Source organism: Azolla caroliniana, unplaced genomic scaffold (genome assembly GCF_043228905.1).
Source record: "Azolla caroliniana isolate FFs.n. ecotype wild unplaced genomic scaffold, voAzoCaro1.0.p SCAF_86, whole genome shotgun sequence".
Lineage (NCBI taxonomy): Eukaryota > Viridiplantae > Streptophyta > Polypodiopsida > Salviniales > Salviniaceae > Azolla > Azolla caroliniana.
Genome location: NW_028230521.1, coordinates 43,471 through 63,943, shown reverse-complemented (window position 1 = coordinate 63,943; position 20,473 = coordinate 43,471). Strand labels below are relative to the sequence as shown.

The 20,473-nt window shown below is 37.6% G+C and overlaps 1 protein-coding gene and 1 long non-coding RNA gene across 3 annotated transcripts; one reads left to right on the top strand and one right to left on the bottom strand.

Annotated features, from left to right (window-relative positions):
* The first annotated feature begins 1,076 nt into the window (after window positions 1–1,076).
* On the top strand, window positions 1,077–4,044 carry LOC147849297 (uncharacterized). 2 transcript variants are annotated; one of them, XR_015531807.1, is made up of 3 exons: window positions 1,077–1,091; window positions 1,209–1,748; window positions 1,853–4,044. It is a non-coding gene; the product is annotated as an uncharacterized LOC147849297 (long non-coding RNA). The 2 variants fall into 2 exon arrangements; XR_015531806.1 differs by having other exon boundaries at window positions 1,083–1,748.
* On the bottom strand, window positions 2,132–8,344 carry LOC147849296 (glycine dehydrogenase (decarboxylating), mitochondrial-like). Its single transcript, XM_087337670.1, has 15 exons — window positions 6,966–8,344; window positions 6,346–6,591; window positions 6,132–6,209; window positions 5,942–6,042; window positions 5,647–5,842; window positions 5,404–5,529; window positions 4,853–5,038; window positions 4,653–4,766; window positions 4,401–4,553; window positions 3,853–4,044; window positions 3,677–3,754; window positions 3,433–3,558; window positions 3,120–3,218; window positions 2,853–2,970; window positions 2,132–2,460 (listed from the first exon to the last, which is right to left on the bottom strand). The coding sequence occupies exons 1-15, from the start codon at window positions 8,184–8,186 to the stop codon at window positions 2,369–2,371; spliced, it is 3,126 nt and encodes a 1,041-aa protein (XP_087193796.1). The 5' UTR covers window positions 8,187–8,344; the 3' UTR covers window positions 2,132–2,368.
* Window positions 8,345–20,473: the final 12,129 nt, after the last annotated feature.

Below are 20,473 nucleotides of genomic sequence, written 5' to 3'. Positions count from 1 at the left end.
CTTCACATGATTTGATACTTTTTATGTTCGTTCTATTATTAAGACATGATGTGCATTCAAAACTCTTGCATAATTCCAATGAGATATTGACTTTCTTTACGCATTTTTTATTTTGACGAGTGTCACACCAGAAGCATTATGAGGAGTATAAACTACCTCGGCAGCCTTTCAAGTGTGTACATTTGACTTATGACGCCATCTGTTTCTCTTTATTCATTGTGATTTCTACATTCATGTTCGTTGAAATATCATGCAGAATTCTAGATGCGGTGTAACCAGCCCTGTTTTTTATTGTCAGATGACAATGGTGTTACTATGACTAGGAAAAAATATTATTTTGGCTTGCCTCAATTACCATATTTTCAGTGAGATTGTTGATTTGCATGGAGCTGTGTTATTGATCAAAGACCAATGATGTGGTTATGCTTATAGGTGTCAACACCATAAAAGCAGATATACCGTTGTGTATGTTGGAAGCTACAAAAGGCCAATGATATGGTTATGCTTATATGTGTTGAAACCTTAAAAGCAGAAATACAATTGTATATGTTGAAATAGCTTCGATGAATCAGGCTTTAAAATAGATAATAAGAAAGCCAAGAAGACTGGAAATGTGTACATTGTGAAAGACAATGAAGAGAAGGAACTACGAACATGGTCTATGGATATGGGAATGTCCCCAAAAAACATAAACAAAATGGATATTGGCTAGAAATTGAAAGCATGAGCACGCTGAGGGGCAGAAAATGACGAAATGTGATAGTGGAAGTGAAGCACAAAGAAAAATTTGAACCCTGCAGTAGCATGGAAAGGCATTGTGAACAAAGTCCTGGCCAAAAGAAGTCCACCTTATGATAGTCTGGAAGAAAGAAAATGAAGAACCTCACACCTTACAAGTATATAGAGTGCAGTTGTCTTCTATATCTAAACAGAAGGAAAGCCTACACAGGTGAAAAGCCATACACAGGTGAAAAGCCATACACAGGTGAAGATGAGCAACCACTTGCAGACACTTAACACGGTTTCCTCTCTGGTTTCCAGAGAGGTGTAGAGCAACCAGACTCGACCTCAATACTATAAACTGCACATTGGTAGTGTTAATAAAATATGGAATTAGTTGGTTACTTTTTACAAAAATATTAAAGATTGATTTCAAGTACATTTGCATGAATGTTGTGGATGCATTGATCCCAGCATTTTGAGTACAGATTTTGATGGTTCGTTTGAGTATGGCGAGATCAGGAGAGACAACTAAACTGATAATATTAAAGTGGGCATAGAACAAAACTTGAATTAATCTAGAAGCTAAATAAGCACAAAGATGGCCAACAATAAGTCCATATTCATAAATGGAGACGCATGCCATGATTCCTTTGAACAACAATAGATCAGTAATCATGCTGACTTGAGCCATTTATCTTTGATGTGGGTGTCGCTAATGGCAATAAGAACCATGAACATTCTCATCTCACCGGAGTTTCCATATTAGATCACCCCATGATGGATGTTTTCAAAGCATAAAATTTTAGTTTCATGAAGCTTAAGTTTGTTACATCCAACAGCTTTTTCCGCATTAACACTACTAATCCATCTATCCATACCAATTAAAAAAGGTAAATCTAAACTCTTCTTAATTCTTCCATCCATGAAAATCCAAAATGCATGTCCATCCAAATTGTATAACTTTATCATGCTCATACTAGAGAATGCGTCCTCCATCTTTCCGTTCAATTTGAGGGAGGTGAGAGGTACCATGAGTCATGTTGAGACGCTATAAAGCTCTACATTCTAACCAGTAGGGTTTGCTTTTGCAACTTCTCCATCTTTCCTTTCATTTTAAGGGAGGTGAGAGGTACCTGTCTCATGTTGAGACGCTATAAAGCTCTACATTCTAACTGGTAGGGTTTTCTTTTGCAACTTCTCAAAAGCTTTTCAGAAATCTATGAACACTAATTTAGAGCCAGAAATTTGGTCAAGCAATAAAGAAGAGGGAATTTTCCAAATGTTGCACACGGTTCTAGCAAAAGATGTGGAAGGTGACTTTTCAAGTTCTGTCTTATCAATTGATGCACAAACACAGCATAGACGGTTTATGTTTTTTGTGAACTTATTTGAAGAGTGGTTAAAACAATTTACAAATTGAAATGAGAGATGATTAAAAACAACAAGTGTCTGTACAGCTTGGATCGTGCAAGCGATGATTTGCATACATTGATTGACATTGTGAGTACAAGGGATGATTTTCTAACATTTAAATATTATGAAATGTGGCTAGAATAAACAGACATTTATACTTCTTTGCTTCATGGGCCCTACTTTTTAGATTTGAGTAAAAAGTAGAGTGGATGACACATCACTGCTCGAAAACTCAAGCAGCAACTGCCTGCTCTTCGAATGTAGGCTCAGCCGCAGGAAGTGTGCAAATGAGGTTACGGTCACCATACACATTGTCCACTCGTCCTGAAACAACATTCGCGTATATCGACATAAGAAATGAGTTCCTCTACGACAGAAATTGTTCTTTGAAGAGTCAAAAGATGTATTATTATTCAGATGCACCCCTGGTTTTCAGGATAATTACCACCATATACCTCATGGGTTTTCAGAAAGCAAAGGATTACTTTTCTGGTTTGGACCAGTATTTGATAAATTTTCTGGGGTCAATTCATTTTGGGTTCAACGGGATGACCCATGGGGTTTGAGGAGATAGTGGGGGTATTTCGAAGTTTTCCCTAGATCTATTTTTTCTTAAGCAATTATTAATTTGGTTGTAACTAGGCATTGTTTATGAGGTATGTTTGAATCTAATTAGCACTTTGATGCTTTAAAAAAAGAATATATACAAAACTCACCAGTTGTTGGCCAGAACTTGGAAGCTCGAACCCATGATGCAGGGAAAGCTGCAACCTCCCTTGAATACGGCTTCGTCCACGTGTCTGCCAGAACGACCGAAGCAGCATGTGGTGCACTCTGATTCATCATCATCAGAGTAAGGGTATTAAAAACCAATATATTTTATTTGCCCTCAACAATCCACCTAAACCTGTCCCATATAATTCCTCTATCTTCTCTTTGTAAAGTTTCTTTTCTGTTTTGTATTGCCTTGAAAAAAACCTCACCTTCAACACATTATCTTCTTGGCTCACGGTACCATTCTCAATGGCCTGGATTTCATGGCGGATTGAGATCATCGCATTGCAGAATCGATCAAGCTCAGCCTATATAAAAGATAACAATCTATCAAAAACCAGATTTTTGTAATGGCTGGTTCATGCTTAGTATCTAGGGTTCAGTAAAGATTGACTTTTATCGATTCTAAATCAAGGGTCTTAGGGTTTTTGGTTTTGTTTTTAAGGTAAACGTACTCTTGACATAATCTTTTTTGTTTTGGTTTTGGTTACATGATGTCAATTCAGCATGATAGATCCATACCTTGCTCTCACTTTCAGTCGGCTCAATCATGAGAGTCCCAGGCACTGGCCATGACATTGTGGGTGCATGGTATCCATAATCAATGAGACGCTTGGCGATATCCTCTGCTTCTAATCCCGCAGTTGCCTGTATTCAAGAAGTGGTAGTAGAGAGATCCTTGAGCGTTAATTCCAGAAAACATAAATTTCATCTCTCTAGTTACCTACAAAAATCCTTTATGAAGAGATTGTGTTCCTTGTATTACCTTAAATGGCCTCAAATCAATGATGAATTCATGTGCGCATGTGCCATTCTTTCCTCGAAATAGAACAGGGTAGTAATCCTTCACAATTAAAAAAAAAGCAAAAAAGGAAAGCATATAGATTAGATTTTTATAAAAACATCGAACTGCATTCACATGAGAAAAATGGAAAGGTTTACCTCAAGTCGCTTCGCCATGTAGTTGGCATTCAGGATAGCATATTTCGATGCATCCAGGAGTCCTTTGGATCCCATCATGGCGATGTAAGAATAAGAAATGGGTAGGATGAGGGCGGATCCCCAAGGTGCTGCAGAGATGGCACCTAAGGGTTCAAGCTTTTCCTTAGGAGGAGGGATACCTCCTGTTGCAACCTATATCAAACCCACGACAATAAAACATGAAATCAAGCTTTTTATGATGTTCATGATCATCATCAACAAGCAACAAGTAAATAACCCCATGACAAAAAACATGAAATTGGTCATTTTTATGATCACCATCACCATCAACAAGCAATGAGCAAATAGAACCGCAACAATCATCATCATCAATAGGCAATGAATATATTGAATCATAATGAAAAAAACATGAAGTCAAGCTTTTGATGATGATCATCATAAAAAGGAAACCTAAATAGAAGCATGATGATGAGTTTTTTACTATGATGATAATCATCACAAATCAACAATAATACTAACTAAGAAATAGAGAAATTAATTGAACTTACAACAGGGTGAGAAGGCAAAAAGGGCGCAAGGTGCTTCTTCACACAAATAGGTCCCATTCCTGGACCTCCACCTCCATGTGGAATGCAGAATGTTTTATGCAAATTCAAGTGACATACATCTGCTCCAATATGTCCCGGGCTTGTTAGACCGACCTAATGAAATCAATAAAAATAAGAGGCAAGGATGTGGAAAGGATGATAATGAATCTACTTGGATGTGACCAATTAGTTCAACGTTATATCCTGTTTCACCTGAGCATTCATATTAGCACCATCCATGTACACTTGACCTCCATTTTTGTGGATGATGTTACAAATCTCATCAATTCCATCTTCATACACACCGTGAGTTGAAGGATAAGTGACCTAACATACAAAATATGAAGTTAATAGAGAGCCTTATTGAAAGGAGGAAATATGTACACCGGTCGGTTCTCATCAGGGTTGCTTACCATGAGAGCAGAAAGGTTGTCTTTATGGGTCTCTGCAGCTCTTCTGAGTTCCTCAATGTCGACATTTCCTTTTGCATCTGTTCCCACAGACACAATTTTCATTCCACACATTGCAGCGCTCGCTGGGTTTGTTCCATGAGCAGAAACTGGTATAATGCACACGTTTCGATGATGGTCACCTCGTGACTGCATACAAATTTCAACAATGCCCACACAGTTGTTATTATTTCTCTGAGTATATATCTCTTAATAATAAATGTAACCTCTATCCTTTCTCTATATATGCATCTCCTAACAACAACTGCTGTGTTAACATCTATACTACTTTCTCTATGTATGTATCTCTTCATTACAATCACTATGCATTTCAACGTATATACTACTATTTCTATGTATGTGTATGTCTTAAGAACAATCACTATGCATTTCCACATCTATACTACTTTATGAATGTATCTCTTAACAAAAGTCAGTATACATTTCAATGTCTATCCTACTTTCTCTATGTATGAATATCTAACAGCACCAAATATTATAATAATTAAACTCACATGGTGGTATGCCCTAATAACCATGAGTCCTGCATATTCTCCTGCAGCACCGGCATTGGGTTGCAAAGATACTGAGTCAAAACCTGTAATCTCAGCGAGGAGCTCTCCCAAATTTTGAAACATTTCCTGAAAGAAGGAAAATAAATTGATAAGAAACGGAAATCATGCATGAGAGGGAAAACATAACAGAGAGATAGAACAGGATGTAATCACTCTCCCTCATATGAGCTCTTAATAATTAACCTGAAAGCCTGCAGCCTGATCCAATGGTGCAAACGGATGAATATTGGCAAATTCTGGCCATGTGATAGGCATCATTTCGACAGTTGAATTGAGCTTCATAGTGCATGATCCTAAAGGAATCATGCTATGGCATAGTGACAAATCCTTTGCTTGGATCCGATGCAAGTATCTCAACATTTCATGCTCAGAATGGTACCTGCAATGTACATGAGCAATAAATATAAAAAGGAAATCCTCTTCATAATTATTCTTTGTTCTTTTCTTCAAGTGGTGCTTCTAGATTTACAACACTTACATATTGAAAATTGGGTGAGTGAGGTATGCACTCTCACGTTGAAGAGATGCTGGAATGGCTGTAGCTACCTCAGGAGCAAGAGATGCAGCAGTGAAATTGACCTAAGAACATAAGAGAAAAATGGATTTTAGATCAATATCTTATTCCAGTTTTTTCTCAAATAGTTAGATGAAAAGGGGTAAATTCTGACCGGCTTTCCATTGGCAAAGATCTCAAAGAGCTCATCTACATCAGCAAGTGTTGCTGTCTCATCAAATGCGACAGTGATCTATATCATAGTACCAGTTGGGTATTAGATTAGGTCTTAACTAAACAATAAGAATTTCCTTATATGCTTTAACGTAGCTGAGTAATAATCTTTTTTTCTTATAGTACGCTTTAATTTGGCAAGTAAAACAACTTACCGTTTTTCCATCCAAAACTCGCAAATTAACACCACGTTTCAAAGCAGCTTCTGCGATAGCATTTGCATCTGATACACTTACTTTCACTGTATCAAAGAATGCTTTCTTCTCTACTTTCACATGATCGAATTTCTGGACTCCAGAAGCAAAAGCGCTTGCTAATCCATGTACCCTCTCTGCAATCTGTTTCAATCCCTCAGGCCCATGGTAGACAGCATACATGGCAGCCATGTTGGCAAGCAAAGCCTGTTTATATATAATAAATCTAGCGACTATCAGCACATGCTCTAACATATACTAGCATAAAATCAACAAATAGTATCATAAAGGTGTAGTGACATAAACAAAAACAAGTACTGCTATAAAACAGAAGATACTAGCAAAAATGTAAATACAATATAAAAAACATATATTAACAGAAAAGAGCATGCAGTAGAACGTAAAAGAAAACATGTAGTAACATAACAAAAGCATATAGTAGCATAACAAAAGCACAAGGTAACATATAACAAACCATGTAGTAACATAGAAAAAAACAGCCTTAAGGAATACTCAAACATGATCAAAGAAGTTGAGCTTCTACCATACAGTTGCAGACGGAGAAAAAAGCTAAGACTTACCTGCGCAGTACATATGTTGCTGGTGGCTTTCTCTCTTCGGATATGTTGTTCACGAGTTTGCATGGCCATTCTTAAAGCAGGTTTTCCATTCGCATCGACACTCACACCGATGATTCTTCCAGGCATAGACCTCTTGTACTCTTGAGAGGTTGCAAGAAAAGCTGCATGAGGACCACCATATCCCATAGGGACACCGAACCTCTGGGCCGACCCAACAACCATATCGGCACCAAATTCACCCGGTGGTTGCAAAACAGTCAATGCCAAGAGATCCGTTGACACCACCACCTTTGCACCATGTGTGTGTGCGGTTTTCACTACATCTGAGAGATCAATGATCTCTCCATCGGTAGCCGGATATTGCACAAGAATCCCACACACATCATTTTTACTATAATCGAACTTACTCAAGTTCACTACTTTCACATCAAGATCAAATCCTGCAGATCTTGTTTTACAAATGTCTATGGTTTGAGTGTGGCAATGATCAGCTATGAGGAATGTTTTCTTTTTACCCCGCGCAACATTGGTACACATGGCCATAGCTTCAGCAGCCGCAGTACCCTCATCGAGGAGTGAGGCATTAGACATAGGCATACCAGTAAGATCAGTGATCATGGTTTGGAAATTGAGCAAAGATTCAAGCCTACCTTGTGCAATCTCAGCTTGGTAAGGAGTATATTGGGTATACCATCCGGGATTCTCAAGAATATTCCTAAGAATCACCGGAGGCACATAAGTGTTATAATATCCCATCCCAATATATGATTTAAAAACCTTGTTCTTGGAAGCTAAGTCTTTCATGTGATCAAGCATTTGTGATTCAGTGAGGCCACCATCAAATTTGGGTAATTTCATATCCGGCCTAATGATGCTTTTTGGCACGGTGGCATCAATAAGGGAGTCGACGGATTCGAATCCGATGAATTGAGACATCTTACCTTCATCTTCAGCTGTGCTGTTGTGTCGGCGAGGAAAGGTATCACTCGGCTGAAGTGCTTCAATTGATATGGGACGAGCCGAGAAGAAAAGGCTAGGGTTTGATGCCAGAGCCATAGTTGATGGTGCCGGAAATTGATGATGAAGATGACGATGATGAGAAGAAGCCATTGCATTTGTCGAAGAAGAAGAAGAAGCAGACGATCGAGGGCTCGACCTCTTCAAGAGATGTTGTAGAGAAGAAAGGCGGCGCATTCTAGATGCCATGATGGCAGAAGACATTGTAGGGTTTTGAAAAAGAAAATGTAATTTGAACAGAGTATAAACAAAAAAAAAAAAGAGCCAAATGAGGAAATGGAGAGAAATAAAACCCTAAATTCTCAAAGATACAAGGGAGTCCTAAAAGGAAAATAGAATACAAGGAAACCCTAAACAAAAACAGAGTACATGGAGACCCCTAACCCAGAGGGAGGAGGAGAGAGATATGGTGGTGCCCTTGCTCCCCTACACTGCAGGATTAGGGTAGGCTAGGCTAAGCCAAGCCTTTTTTGTTTGTGGGTGGATGTGTGAAGGGAAGGTGGGTGGTGCTGATATGCTTGTTATACTTCATGGTTCTCATTTAAACCACAATTTTATTTTATTTTTGTCAGCTTGATTTTTTATTATTCATTTAAATTTTTGTTTTCCCTAGTTAAAACTGTTTTTTTTTTTCATTTCCATTTGTTTTTCCCCCATTTTTCCTCCTCTTCTTTGTTATCTATTTAGAATTTCTTTCCTTTGTTCTTAAATTTTATTTTTATTTTTCCTAAAAATCCTTTTCTTCTTATTTAGAAAAAAATTCTCCTCATTTTGCATTTTCCTCCTCTGCTTTGTTATCCTCTTTTCTTTTTCCTTTTCTTTTTTTCTCTACAACACACAGACACACAGAGAGAGAGAGAGAGAGAGAGAGAGAGAGAGAGAGAGAGGCATGTGGCTCCTTATCCCTTTCTTACCACCTCTCTCTCTCTCTCTCTCTCTCTCACACACACACACACACACACACACACACACACACACATCTCAAACACCACACCCTCCTATCCTCTGCCCACCACACTCTCTCCCTCACAAACTCCTGGCTCTCGAAAACCCCAAGCTTCACAAAGATTGGATTATTGTCGCGATATGATTGGACTTCTCGAGATATTGTTTTTTGCCTCTCCTTGGGTTCACATTGGTAGCAAGCAGTAAGACACGAGAAAAGAGCAAGGGGGCTCTTGCTTTTCCTTATTATGTGTCACTTGTATCTGTAACACTTCTTACCACACGGAAACAAAACAAAAAAAAGTTTCCTACGTGAAATGCCGTCGGTTTCAAAGGAATGGTCTCGAGCGCTAGTTGCATTGCTACCATTCAATTATCTTGACTGGTGTTTGCTCTAGATATCTATGGACCCCCTATGGTTTGGACAAAAACTCGGGTTTCACTATATATGCAACGACGAGCTACCCTTGTGTGATTCCATATTCTCTCTATTCACTTAGGTAGGAATCCGCCCACCAACATAGTGACAATGATTTATTATAAGTGTGTGAACTACCCAATCCCACGTTTTGAGCTAATCACTGACATGTATGGTGTTGTGTACACACAATTCTCTATTAATCCTCACCGATGACATGTTCGATCAAGAGGAAAGTACTTGCGTGAGCCTTATCCTTCGTCATTTATTTACCCTTTTTTTGTGTTCATTGCATGGTTAGAAGGGAAACTTGTCATATTGATGAAGAAATTTAACGTTATTACATGTACAAAAGCATTTCATGGTTGTTTTGTATTCTATGAAGTTCTATTGCCAAGAGGTTAGAATACTTATTCTCAATTGATCAAGACCAATGCACATTTTACAATTCCTACGAAAGTGAGGATGTGTTATATTTCAATACATATTTAAATGTTGATCAATCCATCTCTTTTAATAAACATCGATGTTCATCTAGATAGGTTAAAATTAGCTTGTAATGTCTTACCTTTATATTCATCCACTTTGTCCGTCAACTACTTAGTTAAGTGCATATATATTTACTACGTAAGTGAGAATTATCTACTTTTTTTTGTCATTGACTTAGTTAAGTGTATATGTATTTACATTATAAGTGATTATTAGCCACCAATGTCTCTAACTTCCAAAACAATAGTTGGATGCATATTAACTTTTGTCAACACGATAGACGCCAATAACAAGTTATGAGCCTTAGTCAATTGGTTGAACCCTTGACACAATGATTCCACATGACAAGAGTAAGTGATTAAGTTTGTGTAGTTGTGTGTGTGAGGTCGTGTAGTTGTGTATGTCAAAATTGTAAAGAGCTTTTTAGTGAAATCCTTGAAAGACATACTTGAACTTATTGAATGTAGATTCTATCTTAGGACGAGATCATTTTGGGAAGAGAATATAACAATTACCCTTAAGTACCAATTAGTGCCAATAAATCGTTATGGTTAATTTAGTGTTAAATAAATGAATTAAGAATTTGGGATACAGATTATTTGAAGTGTTTTCTATCAATATTATCAATTCTACAATTCATATGTAGAAAATGTGTTCCTTTGAATGTTCCACAACCATTTTTCATAACCAAATTCACGTCAAGATTAAATTGCAATTATGAAGAGTTTTTATAGTAATGAACAATTAATACCGCTACCCATTGGCATGCCTAAAACTCACAACCTCAAATTTGGGAAACAAAAGATTTAACTCTATGATTATGTTTACAAATTTTTAATTTATAATTTCAATAACCTTATAATGAATCTATAAGTGATCATCGGTGTGACCTCAAGGCAACGCTTTTATGATTATAATTTCACACATTATAACATGTTCCTTGGAAATGTTTCAAAACTAGATTGTGTTTTCGTGATTTTATCCACATTGCGACTATTTTAAAATGTGATCTATATTTAGTACCATTCTCTAGAACTATGATGTATTAACATCCTCCTAGGATCCAAATGGTCCCTACAACCATACCATGATATTTGGTAAAGCTCTCCCTTTTCATGGGGTTAGCACGTGTAAATTCAACCTTTATTAGAGAGTTGTGTTGCTTGAGGAATTGAATAAGTGCATGCCTCGTGTTGGTGATGGCTTTTGGTAATTAGTAAATAATAAACAATAAAGTCAACCTTGTAGTAAATTATGAAAATCGACATGTATGCCAAGCATGCCAATGTTGTTAATGTGTTCCTTAGATGATGGCATGGTATCTCCATTTTCTCATAAATACTTTCTCAAAACCTTGTCTATACTATGTGCACATAAGATTCTGCGTATATCTTATGGCTCGCCATACCCATGCTTATGTACTTGAGTTTTTGAATTTTCTACTCCATTTTCTGGATCCACAATGGCATTAATGACTTTGACCCCCTCTGCAAATGCATTCATAAGTCAATGGTCATGAATTTTATATGTTTATATTCTCTTCCATGTTGCATTGATCTCTCGCGACCTAATCTCAAGGGCATTAATTTGAGTTACATTAATATCCGTTCCTCACACACTCGATTCTTGATACATGAATATTTGATTCCCTAATTCTTCTTTTTAGGAGGAAATATTACCATGGGTCAAGGTGTCCATGGATGTGAAAGCTCAAGCTAAGGAATGAAAATGCGCCTTTGATCAAAGTAGTGGCAAAGAACCAATATTAAGTTTAATGTTAAGGATCCAATTATGGGTCGCATTGAATCACAAGGCGACAAGCAATACATTTTGAAGTGCAAACAATCAGACACCATCCTTGTAGCAAGAACCATTATATAAATATGTATATTAGGCATGAATGAGTGCATTTTTACATTGTTATGTTGTACACATGTCTCTTCACTTTAATTATGTATTAATTAAGTGTTAATAACAAGTTTGCTTATTTGAGCAATAAGCAACCTGTTTTGGTCCTAGTTTCATCGAGGTCTCTTGTTGATCTAGACAATCACTAAGTAAAGATAGAGAAATGTGCAAGCCTTCTCCGTCCCTTTAATGTGTGTCTCCTTGTTGGTTAGTTGGAGTGTACCCCTACTGTCAAAGACCTCCCCTACAAACCCATGTTAACACAAGGAAACCATGATGTACTAATCATATCACAAACACACATAATGGATGTAGTTTGACCTTGGATAGATTCCACAATGTGTCCCCTTGCTGGTTAGTTGGAGTGTACCACTACTATCAAATACCTCCTTTTCAAACCCATGTTAATACAAGGAAACCATGATGTACTAATCTTGTCGCAAACAAGCACAATGGATGTAGTTTGACCTTGGCAACTTCACTTCAACCTTTGAGAACTGCCATTGTACATGCTCCTCCTCACTCTGCATTTTTGCCCAGTCAAAACAACTCCTAAATCACACCTTACCATCAAGAATTCTTGGTGATTGTAATTGTCTTGTTTGATCTTAATTAGTCAAACTTTCAATCCTTTATCCCATTATTTTGCTTCAAATAAACCTTGGAATTCAAAAGATAATTTGGAAAGATGTTTTCTCAAGTTTGACTTCACTAATTATTTGGCTTTAGACCCATGAACATCACAATAGCCTTGATAGGTTACCCTTAACCACATCATCATCATCATCACCATCATTAACATCAACATCTAATTCAACCTTAATCACACCATTCACATGCACCTTCACACTATCATCATACCCACCCTTAGCTTCACTATACATATCCCAAATAAATTGATTAATAACATCTTTAATCACAACATTTAAACCCCTACAATTTCATAATTTACATTCACATGGATTTTATACATGTTTACGCCATCAACATAATATTCACCCATAGCATCATTATACACATCCCAAATCACTTTACCATATTCTACATCATCATAATTTATATACTCACTTTACCATTATTATATACACCACATCATCATCATCATCATCACAAACCCTTATTCATATTCATCACAAAAATCTTCATGATTATCACTTTGACTTATCTAACACCTTATTGTATTCCCCCCAAAACTTATCATCATGAATATCAATACAACTATATTGAGTTTCCTCGAAGTGTCCATCGTAACTCATATCTTTGAATGTTGCACTTCCAAGTGTTACTACCAAGCTCTACTTCCTCACAATGGGTTAATAGAGAGATTGGACCTAGACAACAATGAGCTCTAATTACAAAGACCAAATAATACATCAACACATATTAAAACTCTTACCTCCCTCATTGGGCCTTCATGACTATGAATGTAATCTAAAATTAACATACATCTAATCGTTATACAAATTAAGAAATATAGTTGTCTCATTTAAATAAACAGTTACTAAGTAAGAACAATATACATCGATAAATTAATGTGGAAAAGAGACATGGGGGAAAAAGTTTGTTCATGAAGCTTGTCATTGTTATAGATGGGAGACAACAATCAACGAATGAGTGAGACAAGAAAGTGAGGAAGAAGAGTGAAGAGTTTGACGAGAAAGGCAAGAGAGAGGAAAGAAGAAGCAAGAAAAATGAAGAGGAATCCAACACACCAAATAGTTGGTGTTGAAGGCATTGAGGGCAAACAAGGTGGAACTCCCTATGTATATAACTGTTAGGAATATGTCCCTCTAGTGGGAGGAGCCAATTGTTCAGAGAGAGCCGACAATCGAAGATAGGGAGCAACTGACTGATTGGATCAATTAGTTGATTAGTGAGACTATAATTAATATTAGATAATAATAGGAATGACAATAGCAGTGACTACATTTGTAAATAGCCCATACAGGGTATAAGTATAAATACACTTAGGGCAAGTTGTGTGCATGTTGCGAGAATAGTGTGTGATCCTCTATTGTAGCCAATGATAGAGAAGAGTGAGAACGTGAAGAGAGACTGTGCAAGTGGCACCATGGCTGTGTTCTATAACAACATACGCAAGAGCCTTGCGCGGTTGATACATTCGGTGTAGAGAGTGTTGTACTCTAATCTCGTCATTGTATATCCACTATATAGTGAAGCTCTATTCTCTGTGGTTTTTTCCCGCTTTAGGGTTTCCACGTAAAATATGTGTACACTTTCTTTTGTGTATTTCAACGCATTCCTTGTGGATTGACGATTCATTTCTCTACAAACTGGTATCAGAGCTTGAGGTGCAAGCATGGAAGGAGGTGTGAGTGGCTTCCCGGGAATGATAGTTCTAAACTCTCAGAACTATGCAAACTAGAAGATAAAGATGGAGGACCTTCTCATAGTCAAATACCTATACGAGCCGATCGACAGAGCAGAAATACCCACGGGGGTATTAGAGTCAGAATGGAAACTTCTTAACAGAAAGGCGGTGGCCACCATCCGATAGTGTGTCGATGTAAGTGTCCATCAACATGGGGCGAATGACACAAATGCTCACGAGATGTGGTAGAAGCTGTCAGGTTTATATGAAAGGAAGAATGCCCTCAATAAAACCTCACTGATGAGAAAGATTGTACGACTGAAATACAGAGACGATGAGAGCATCATCGAACACATCAACACATTCATGGGGTATGTAAATCAACATGCTGCAACCAAGTTTCCCCTCGATGATGCCATGCATGCCATCTTGTTGATGTGCACATTGTCGGATCGCTGGGAGAACCTGGTGGTTACTCTCAACACCTCTTGTCAAGAAGAGAACTTGCCTTTACAAGCGGTGAAGACAAGCATAATGAGGAAGCGAGAAGGAAGGACAAGGGTGTCCTAGTCCAGTCAGAGTTAAATTTGACTCAACACATCGGTAGAGGGAGGAACCGGCAAAGAAGTCCACCAAGGAGAGAAAATTCTCAAGCCAGGTTGAAGTCCAAAGGTAAGCTCGTGTGCTTCTATTGTGGAAAACTTGGACACTTCCAAAAGGACTGCTGACACATGAGGAAGGACAAAGGTGTCGGTAATGGTGTCGAACCTACGAAGATTCTCGATGAAAAGGGCACTTCAGCCATTACTACGAGCAATGAAGAATTGTTGTTCATTTGCGAACAGTCAAGTGCAAACCTTGCGAACGAAGAATGCACTTGGGTGATCGACTCTGGTGCATCCTTCCACATAACTCCGTCGAGAGCGTATTTCTTGACTTACATAGTCAGTGATCATGGTTATGTAAAGATGGGTGACAATGGTGAGTGCAAGGTAGTCGGAATCGGAAGTGTTTGCCTGACGACGTCAACAAGGTGTCGGCTAACTCTGAAGGATGTTCGACATGTTCCCGATATCAGATTGAATCCAATATCGACTGGAAGATTGGACGACGAAGGCTACAATGGTAGTTTTTGGAATGGCAAGTGGAAGTTTTGCTGAGGAAATCTTATAGTCGGCCGAGCTTAGAAGGAAGGCACATTGTATATGATGCAAGCCCGATTGTGCAAGTCGGAAGTGAATGTGGCAGCCGACTCGGTGGGACAAATATGGCATAAGAGGCTAGGCCACATGAGTGAGAAGGGACTGCATCTATTGGCCGACCAGAGGCTTCTACCAGAAGTAAAGGGAGTGCACCTGGAGAAGTGTATCAATTGCTTCGTCGGAAAGCAGAACAAAGAAACATTCCACTCTAGACCACCAAGGAGAAGAGAAGTGCCATTGGAAGTAATACATACGGATGTGTGCTATGTAGATGCTTCGTCACATCGAGGTGGACAATACTTTGTGACCTTCATCGATGACTATAGCCAGTAAATTAATGTGGAAAAGCGACATGGCGGAAAAAGTTTGTTCATGAATCTTGTCATTGTTATAGATGGGAGACAACAATCAACGAATGAGTGAGACAAGAAAGTGAGGAAGAAGAGTGAAGAGTTTGACGAGAAAGGCAAGAGAGAGGAAAGAAGAAGCAAGAAAAATGAAGAGGAATCCAACACACCAAATAGTTGGTGTTGAAGGCATTGAGGGCAAGCAAGGTGGAACTCCCTATGTATATAACCACAAATGCAAAAGGTATTAGAAATTTACCACATAGGTTGTATAACATTCCTCGTAGACATACTGGATCCAAATTTCAAGTGATGGGAGTTATATGCAGTTTATGCTATTGAGACGTTACTTGAGCTCCAATCAAGCCAAATGGAAGAAACTATATCCCTCCCCCTCACTTCCCCTAATGGTTGTACTCTTTGCCACAATAATGGTTGAGCCCATCATTCTTAACACCTTCCTAAAGGACCAACGCTAAGGGTTTCCCCACCACACAATAAGGAGCTATACACACATGGCACACCCATCTCAACAATGATTCATGGCTTGTGTGAGGAGAACGCACTCAACCATCCATGACCATTATAAGACAAGCTCACCCAAACAATTTGTTGGATGAGTGATGAATGTGTGGATTGGGAGATGCCAATGAAAGAGCTTTCCCAACAATAGGAGGACAAATGTGAGTACAAAGCACCTCAAGCTTATCTCAAATGCATGTTTTGTGAAGCAATAGTTTCATGATATGAAAAGAAATTCAAATAGTGTTGCAAGTGTCATATGTAATGGGTTCGGTTCGTTTAACGATATGAAAATAAATTCAAATAGTATTGCAAGTGTCATATGTTGTGTTGAACCCATAAGCTCACATATGAACCAATCGATATAAGCCACTAGGATAATACATTATCCATTATCAAACACAATGTTCTGAGTTAGATAAAACATGGCTTTCATAAATCATACGTTAGGACATGTACACCAAGTGGCAATCACACATCGTATGTCTCACACATGCACTCACACATCACATATTGCACTCTTATTCGAACACCTGTTTAAGGAGAAGGAATCAAAGTATTTAGACATCAAGGATTAAGCTCAAACCGCTTTGTTCACATATATGCCCCCCTATTGTTGGGAAAGCTCTTTCATTGACATATCCTAATCAAGCTAGTATGGTTTTAAGAATAAACTTCCCCGGTGATCCATGTTGACCACAACTTGGATTTATAAGAGAGGTCACCAACAATTGTGATACAATCTAACTAACTAGCAAAGATAATACTGTCTCTCCACTTTTTGTATGCTTTAGTGGAAACCAACCTTTTGAGTGTTTTGGTCACAATATGCCAACATGTTTTTTTGACTGTGACGTTGCTAGCCATCAACGTAAAGGTTGGTAGCATTGGTCATGACTCAACTTGATTGAGACAATATATGAGTTTGAGTGTGGTCTTGCTTTTTATTCAAATCCAACTTTGGTTCTAGTTGGAAAACAAGCTCTACACAAATCTTATCCAAGAGCACGACTAGCTTGCGAAATTTGACAATAATGCTAGTGGAGAGCTCATTGTATCCCCCCTTAATATCATGTTGTACGCTACTTTTCTTGTGACCTTGCAATTTTCTTCATCCACACTTAATATCTATATGTTGGTGGCTTCAATGACCTTCATGTGCGATCCTACTTGAATCATAACATCCATGTAGGTGGTTGCCTTTTTGCAAAATTTCACAATAATTGTGTGAACATGCTCATTGGTGAGTGGGTGAGTTGGTTTGAGGAGGTGGGTACTCATTGCTGGCAATGAGGCAATTCAACATGAACTATTACATGACGATTTCATATACAATAGTGTAGGCCTCGTTTAACATATAGATTTGCGACTTGGTTCATTCTTCTAGGTCTTCCAAGCACTTTGCTACGACGACTAATTGGACCCCTAGGCATTGGGTTGTCACATTAGCAACATCGACTCAACATTGACTAGTGGCAGTGTGTTACTCAACATTTAACACACACTCATCATCTTGGACTTTATCTTGAACTTCGCAATTATCTTCGAAATGAAACTCCTCAAACACATTTAATAGACCCTCATCATCTTGAGCCACACCTCTATTCCATATAAATAATTTACTGCTCTGCCCCCCTCATCAGTGCTTCACGTCGGGTTCATAATCTCAAAATTTAGCTAGGTTTAGTCAATATGCGTCCAAATTTCCAAAGCTATAAATGAGAGTTTTTGCAAATTGACCTTAGCCACACATTGCAAATGCTACAATAGGATTTAGTGGAACAATTGTATTATGACGACATATGTGAGAAATAGTAAAAGTAATGCCTAAAAGTGTATATTCACGTTACATGTGGACGAGAATAAGTAGAGGGAACCTAAAAGGTATGTAAATGGCATTTTTTCAATTTGTAGATTAGATGTTTGTGTTGAGTGGGGAATCACCCTACCGATCACTTTATGATGACATTTTGAAGTTTGAAAGCATGAAAGACATCATGCTAGTTGAAAACTTGAAGGTGCACACATGTGAAAAGCAAATAATACATGAAGATTGTATTAGAACAAATTGGAATTTGATGGTGAACACAAGACAAAGGAGACATAATGGAATATGGTAGACACTTTCTTGCTCTTGGAAGTAGTTATAAAAGATTACTAGTTAACAATGGCCCCGTCACTGTGTGCATGTTTAGATGCATTGACATACTAGAACTTCGAAGGTGGATAGCATGCTAAGACACTTAATGGGGTCCTTGTCATTAATCTTGGAAATCAAAGATGTTATCTTTTGGGAGATTAAATGGTTCCAGTAAAATCTTTCACATGACTGAATAACTATTCCAACAATAGTGCTATTGTTGGTAATAGGGCTAAACCTTCATGTATATTACAAATTTTCCTAATAAGTAAATGCCAAAACAATATTGTTGTATAAGCATCACCTTTAAATAGAAAACCTTAGTTAGCATGGTCTTTTGTTAGTTAGTTATGATTTTTCAAGCACATGTCTTTCTTTAAGGAGATCAATATGTTGACTTTGATATGTTGATGATATCCAACGTTTATTCAACACACATATGCATAATTGTAAAAATTATTTGATTTTACTTATTGATAACATGGCCGGAAATTGTTTTGATGTGTGCGTGTGTGTGTATGAGAGAGAGATTCAAACTACATATGTTATTTATTCACCCATGCTAAAAAATTGGGGCAGTTATCATGCTCTTCTAATTATAGAAGTTAACGTTAGTTGGTTTGCAATTATTCTTACACTTTATAAACGCTCATGTCCATGTGTACACATTAGAGAAGAGTGCAAAAGAAAAGCATATTTCTGAAGCAAGATGATAATATGTCAGTATGTGCAACAAAATTGAGTCTAATACAAGCAAATTGTTCACGTATGAGTGCGATAAGAATAATAATTTGTTATAAACTAGTTGGACGGATGTCTTGACATTTTGTTCATTTTAAAGTGAAAAAGAGTGGAGAGAAAAGGTTAGGCGAAAGGTGAGTTATACTAAAGCTACAAATAATATCTAAATGGGAAATTTTAAATGAGGGATTTTACTTTACAATGGAGGAAAAGGTTGGAATTTTGTTTGGAAAGAGAAAAGAAGAAAATGAGAGGTGCTTCATAAGAGAAATAATACGACAAACATTGGATGCTTAAGTGCAAACTAAAAGCATTGCCCTTATACATCATACAAGACATTGAAACATTTAGTGCTTCTGGAGGTTTGGGCATTGTTATATATATGTACATACACAATATGTAGTGTAGTGGTTTGTCTGTCACAAAACCAACATTGTGGGCCTAGCAATGCATTCATTACAAAGTCTCTTCATAATTATACTTTGATATCAACCACATAAACAATTTTTGAAAGAAACTTTGATCTACCGATGCAATATATATTTGGTCTCATAACTTATCTCTTGTATTGCAACATCAACTCCTTCCTCTTAGATTGGAATTGTGTGTCAAGGAAAATCCCATGAAGCATTGATGCTTTATTGGGTCTTGATACCGAATTGTGGGTGGTCCACGTCTTCATACACATTCATCCCATAAGAGCTTCATTCAAGATTGTGGCCAAAACATTACAAAGGTTCGTGCATTATGTAGTGCTTCATACTTACGGTGCCATGTTATGTGGACGATTTAGTTCTTGCTATACTTCATTCCAATTAGTTCAAACTAACCTAACATTGGTATCAGTGGGGTATAGACAACTTCTACTCTATTGTTGGAAATATGGAGTAGGCAAGGGTGTCAAATTGCTATTAAGCCTACATGCAAACACCTAGAATGAGCAAACAAATCCTAAACCTAACAACTAAATACATAGGAAAGGGTTAAAGCTTAAATCAACATCTCTTAATCACATAATTATTAACTATTAAAATATTTAGCACTAAAGACATGAAATGGAAAAAAATAAAGCATGTATGGTGGTATTGAGGAGTCTTTTGGCTCAAACTGTTGGATACTTAAGATAGAAGCTTAAGTTTAGTGCCTTTGTGGTGGAAATTAGATAAGAAGATTCGGATATGATTTACAAGGAGACAAATATTTGGAGAGCCGTAACCAAGGAGGGGTGTAAGCTCTAGCTCTAGACAAATATTTGAAGATGAAGATATTTGTCTAGTAACTAACTTTTAAATTAAGACAAATATAGTTTGTCATTGGTGTACTAATAAGATGTGTTGTTGTAAGTTTAATTTACAAAGCCTTGGAGATTTCCATAGTTACATGTAATGGAGGGGTAAATGTCATAGTTTTTGCCATTGGGGAGTGATGCAACTCTCAATCCCTTGAT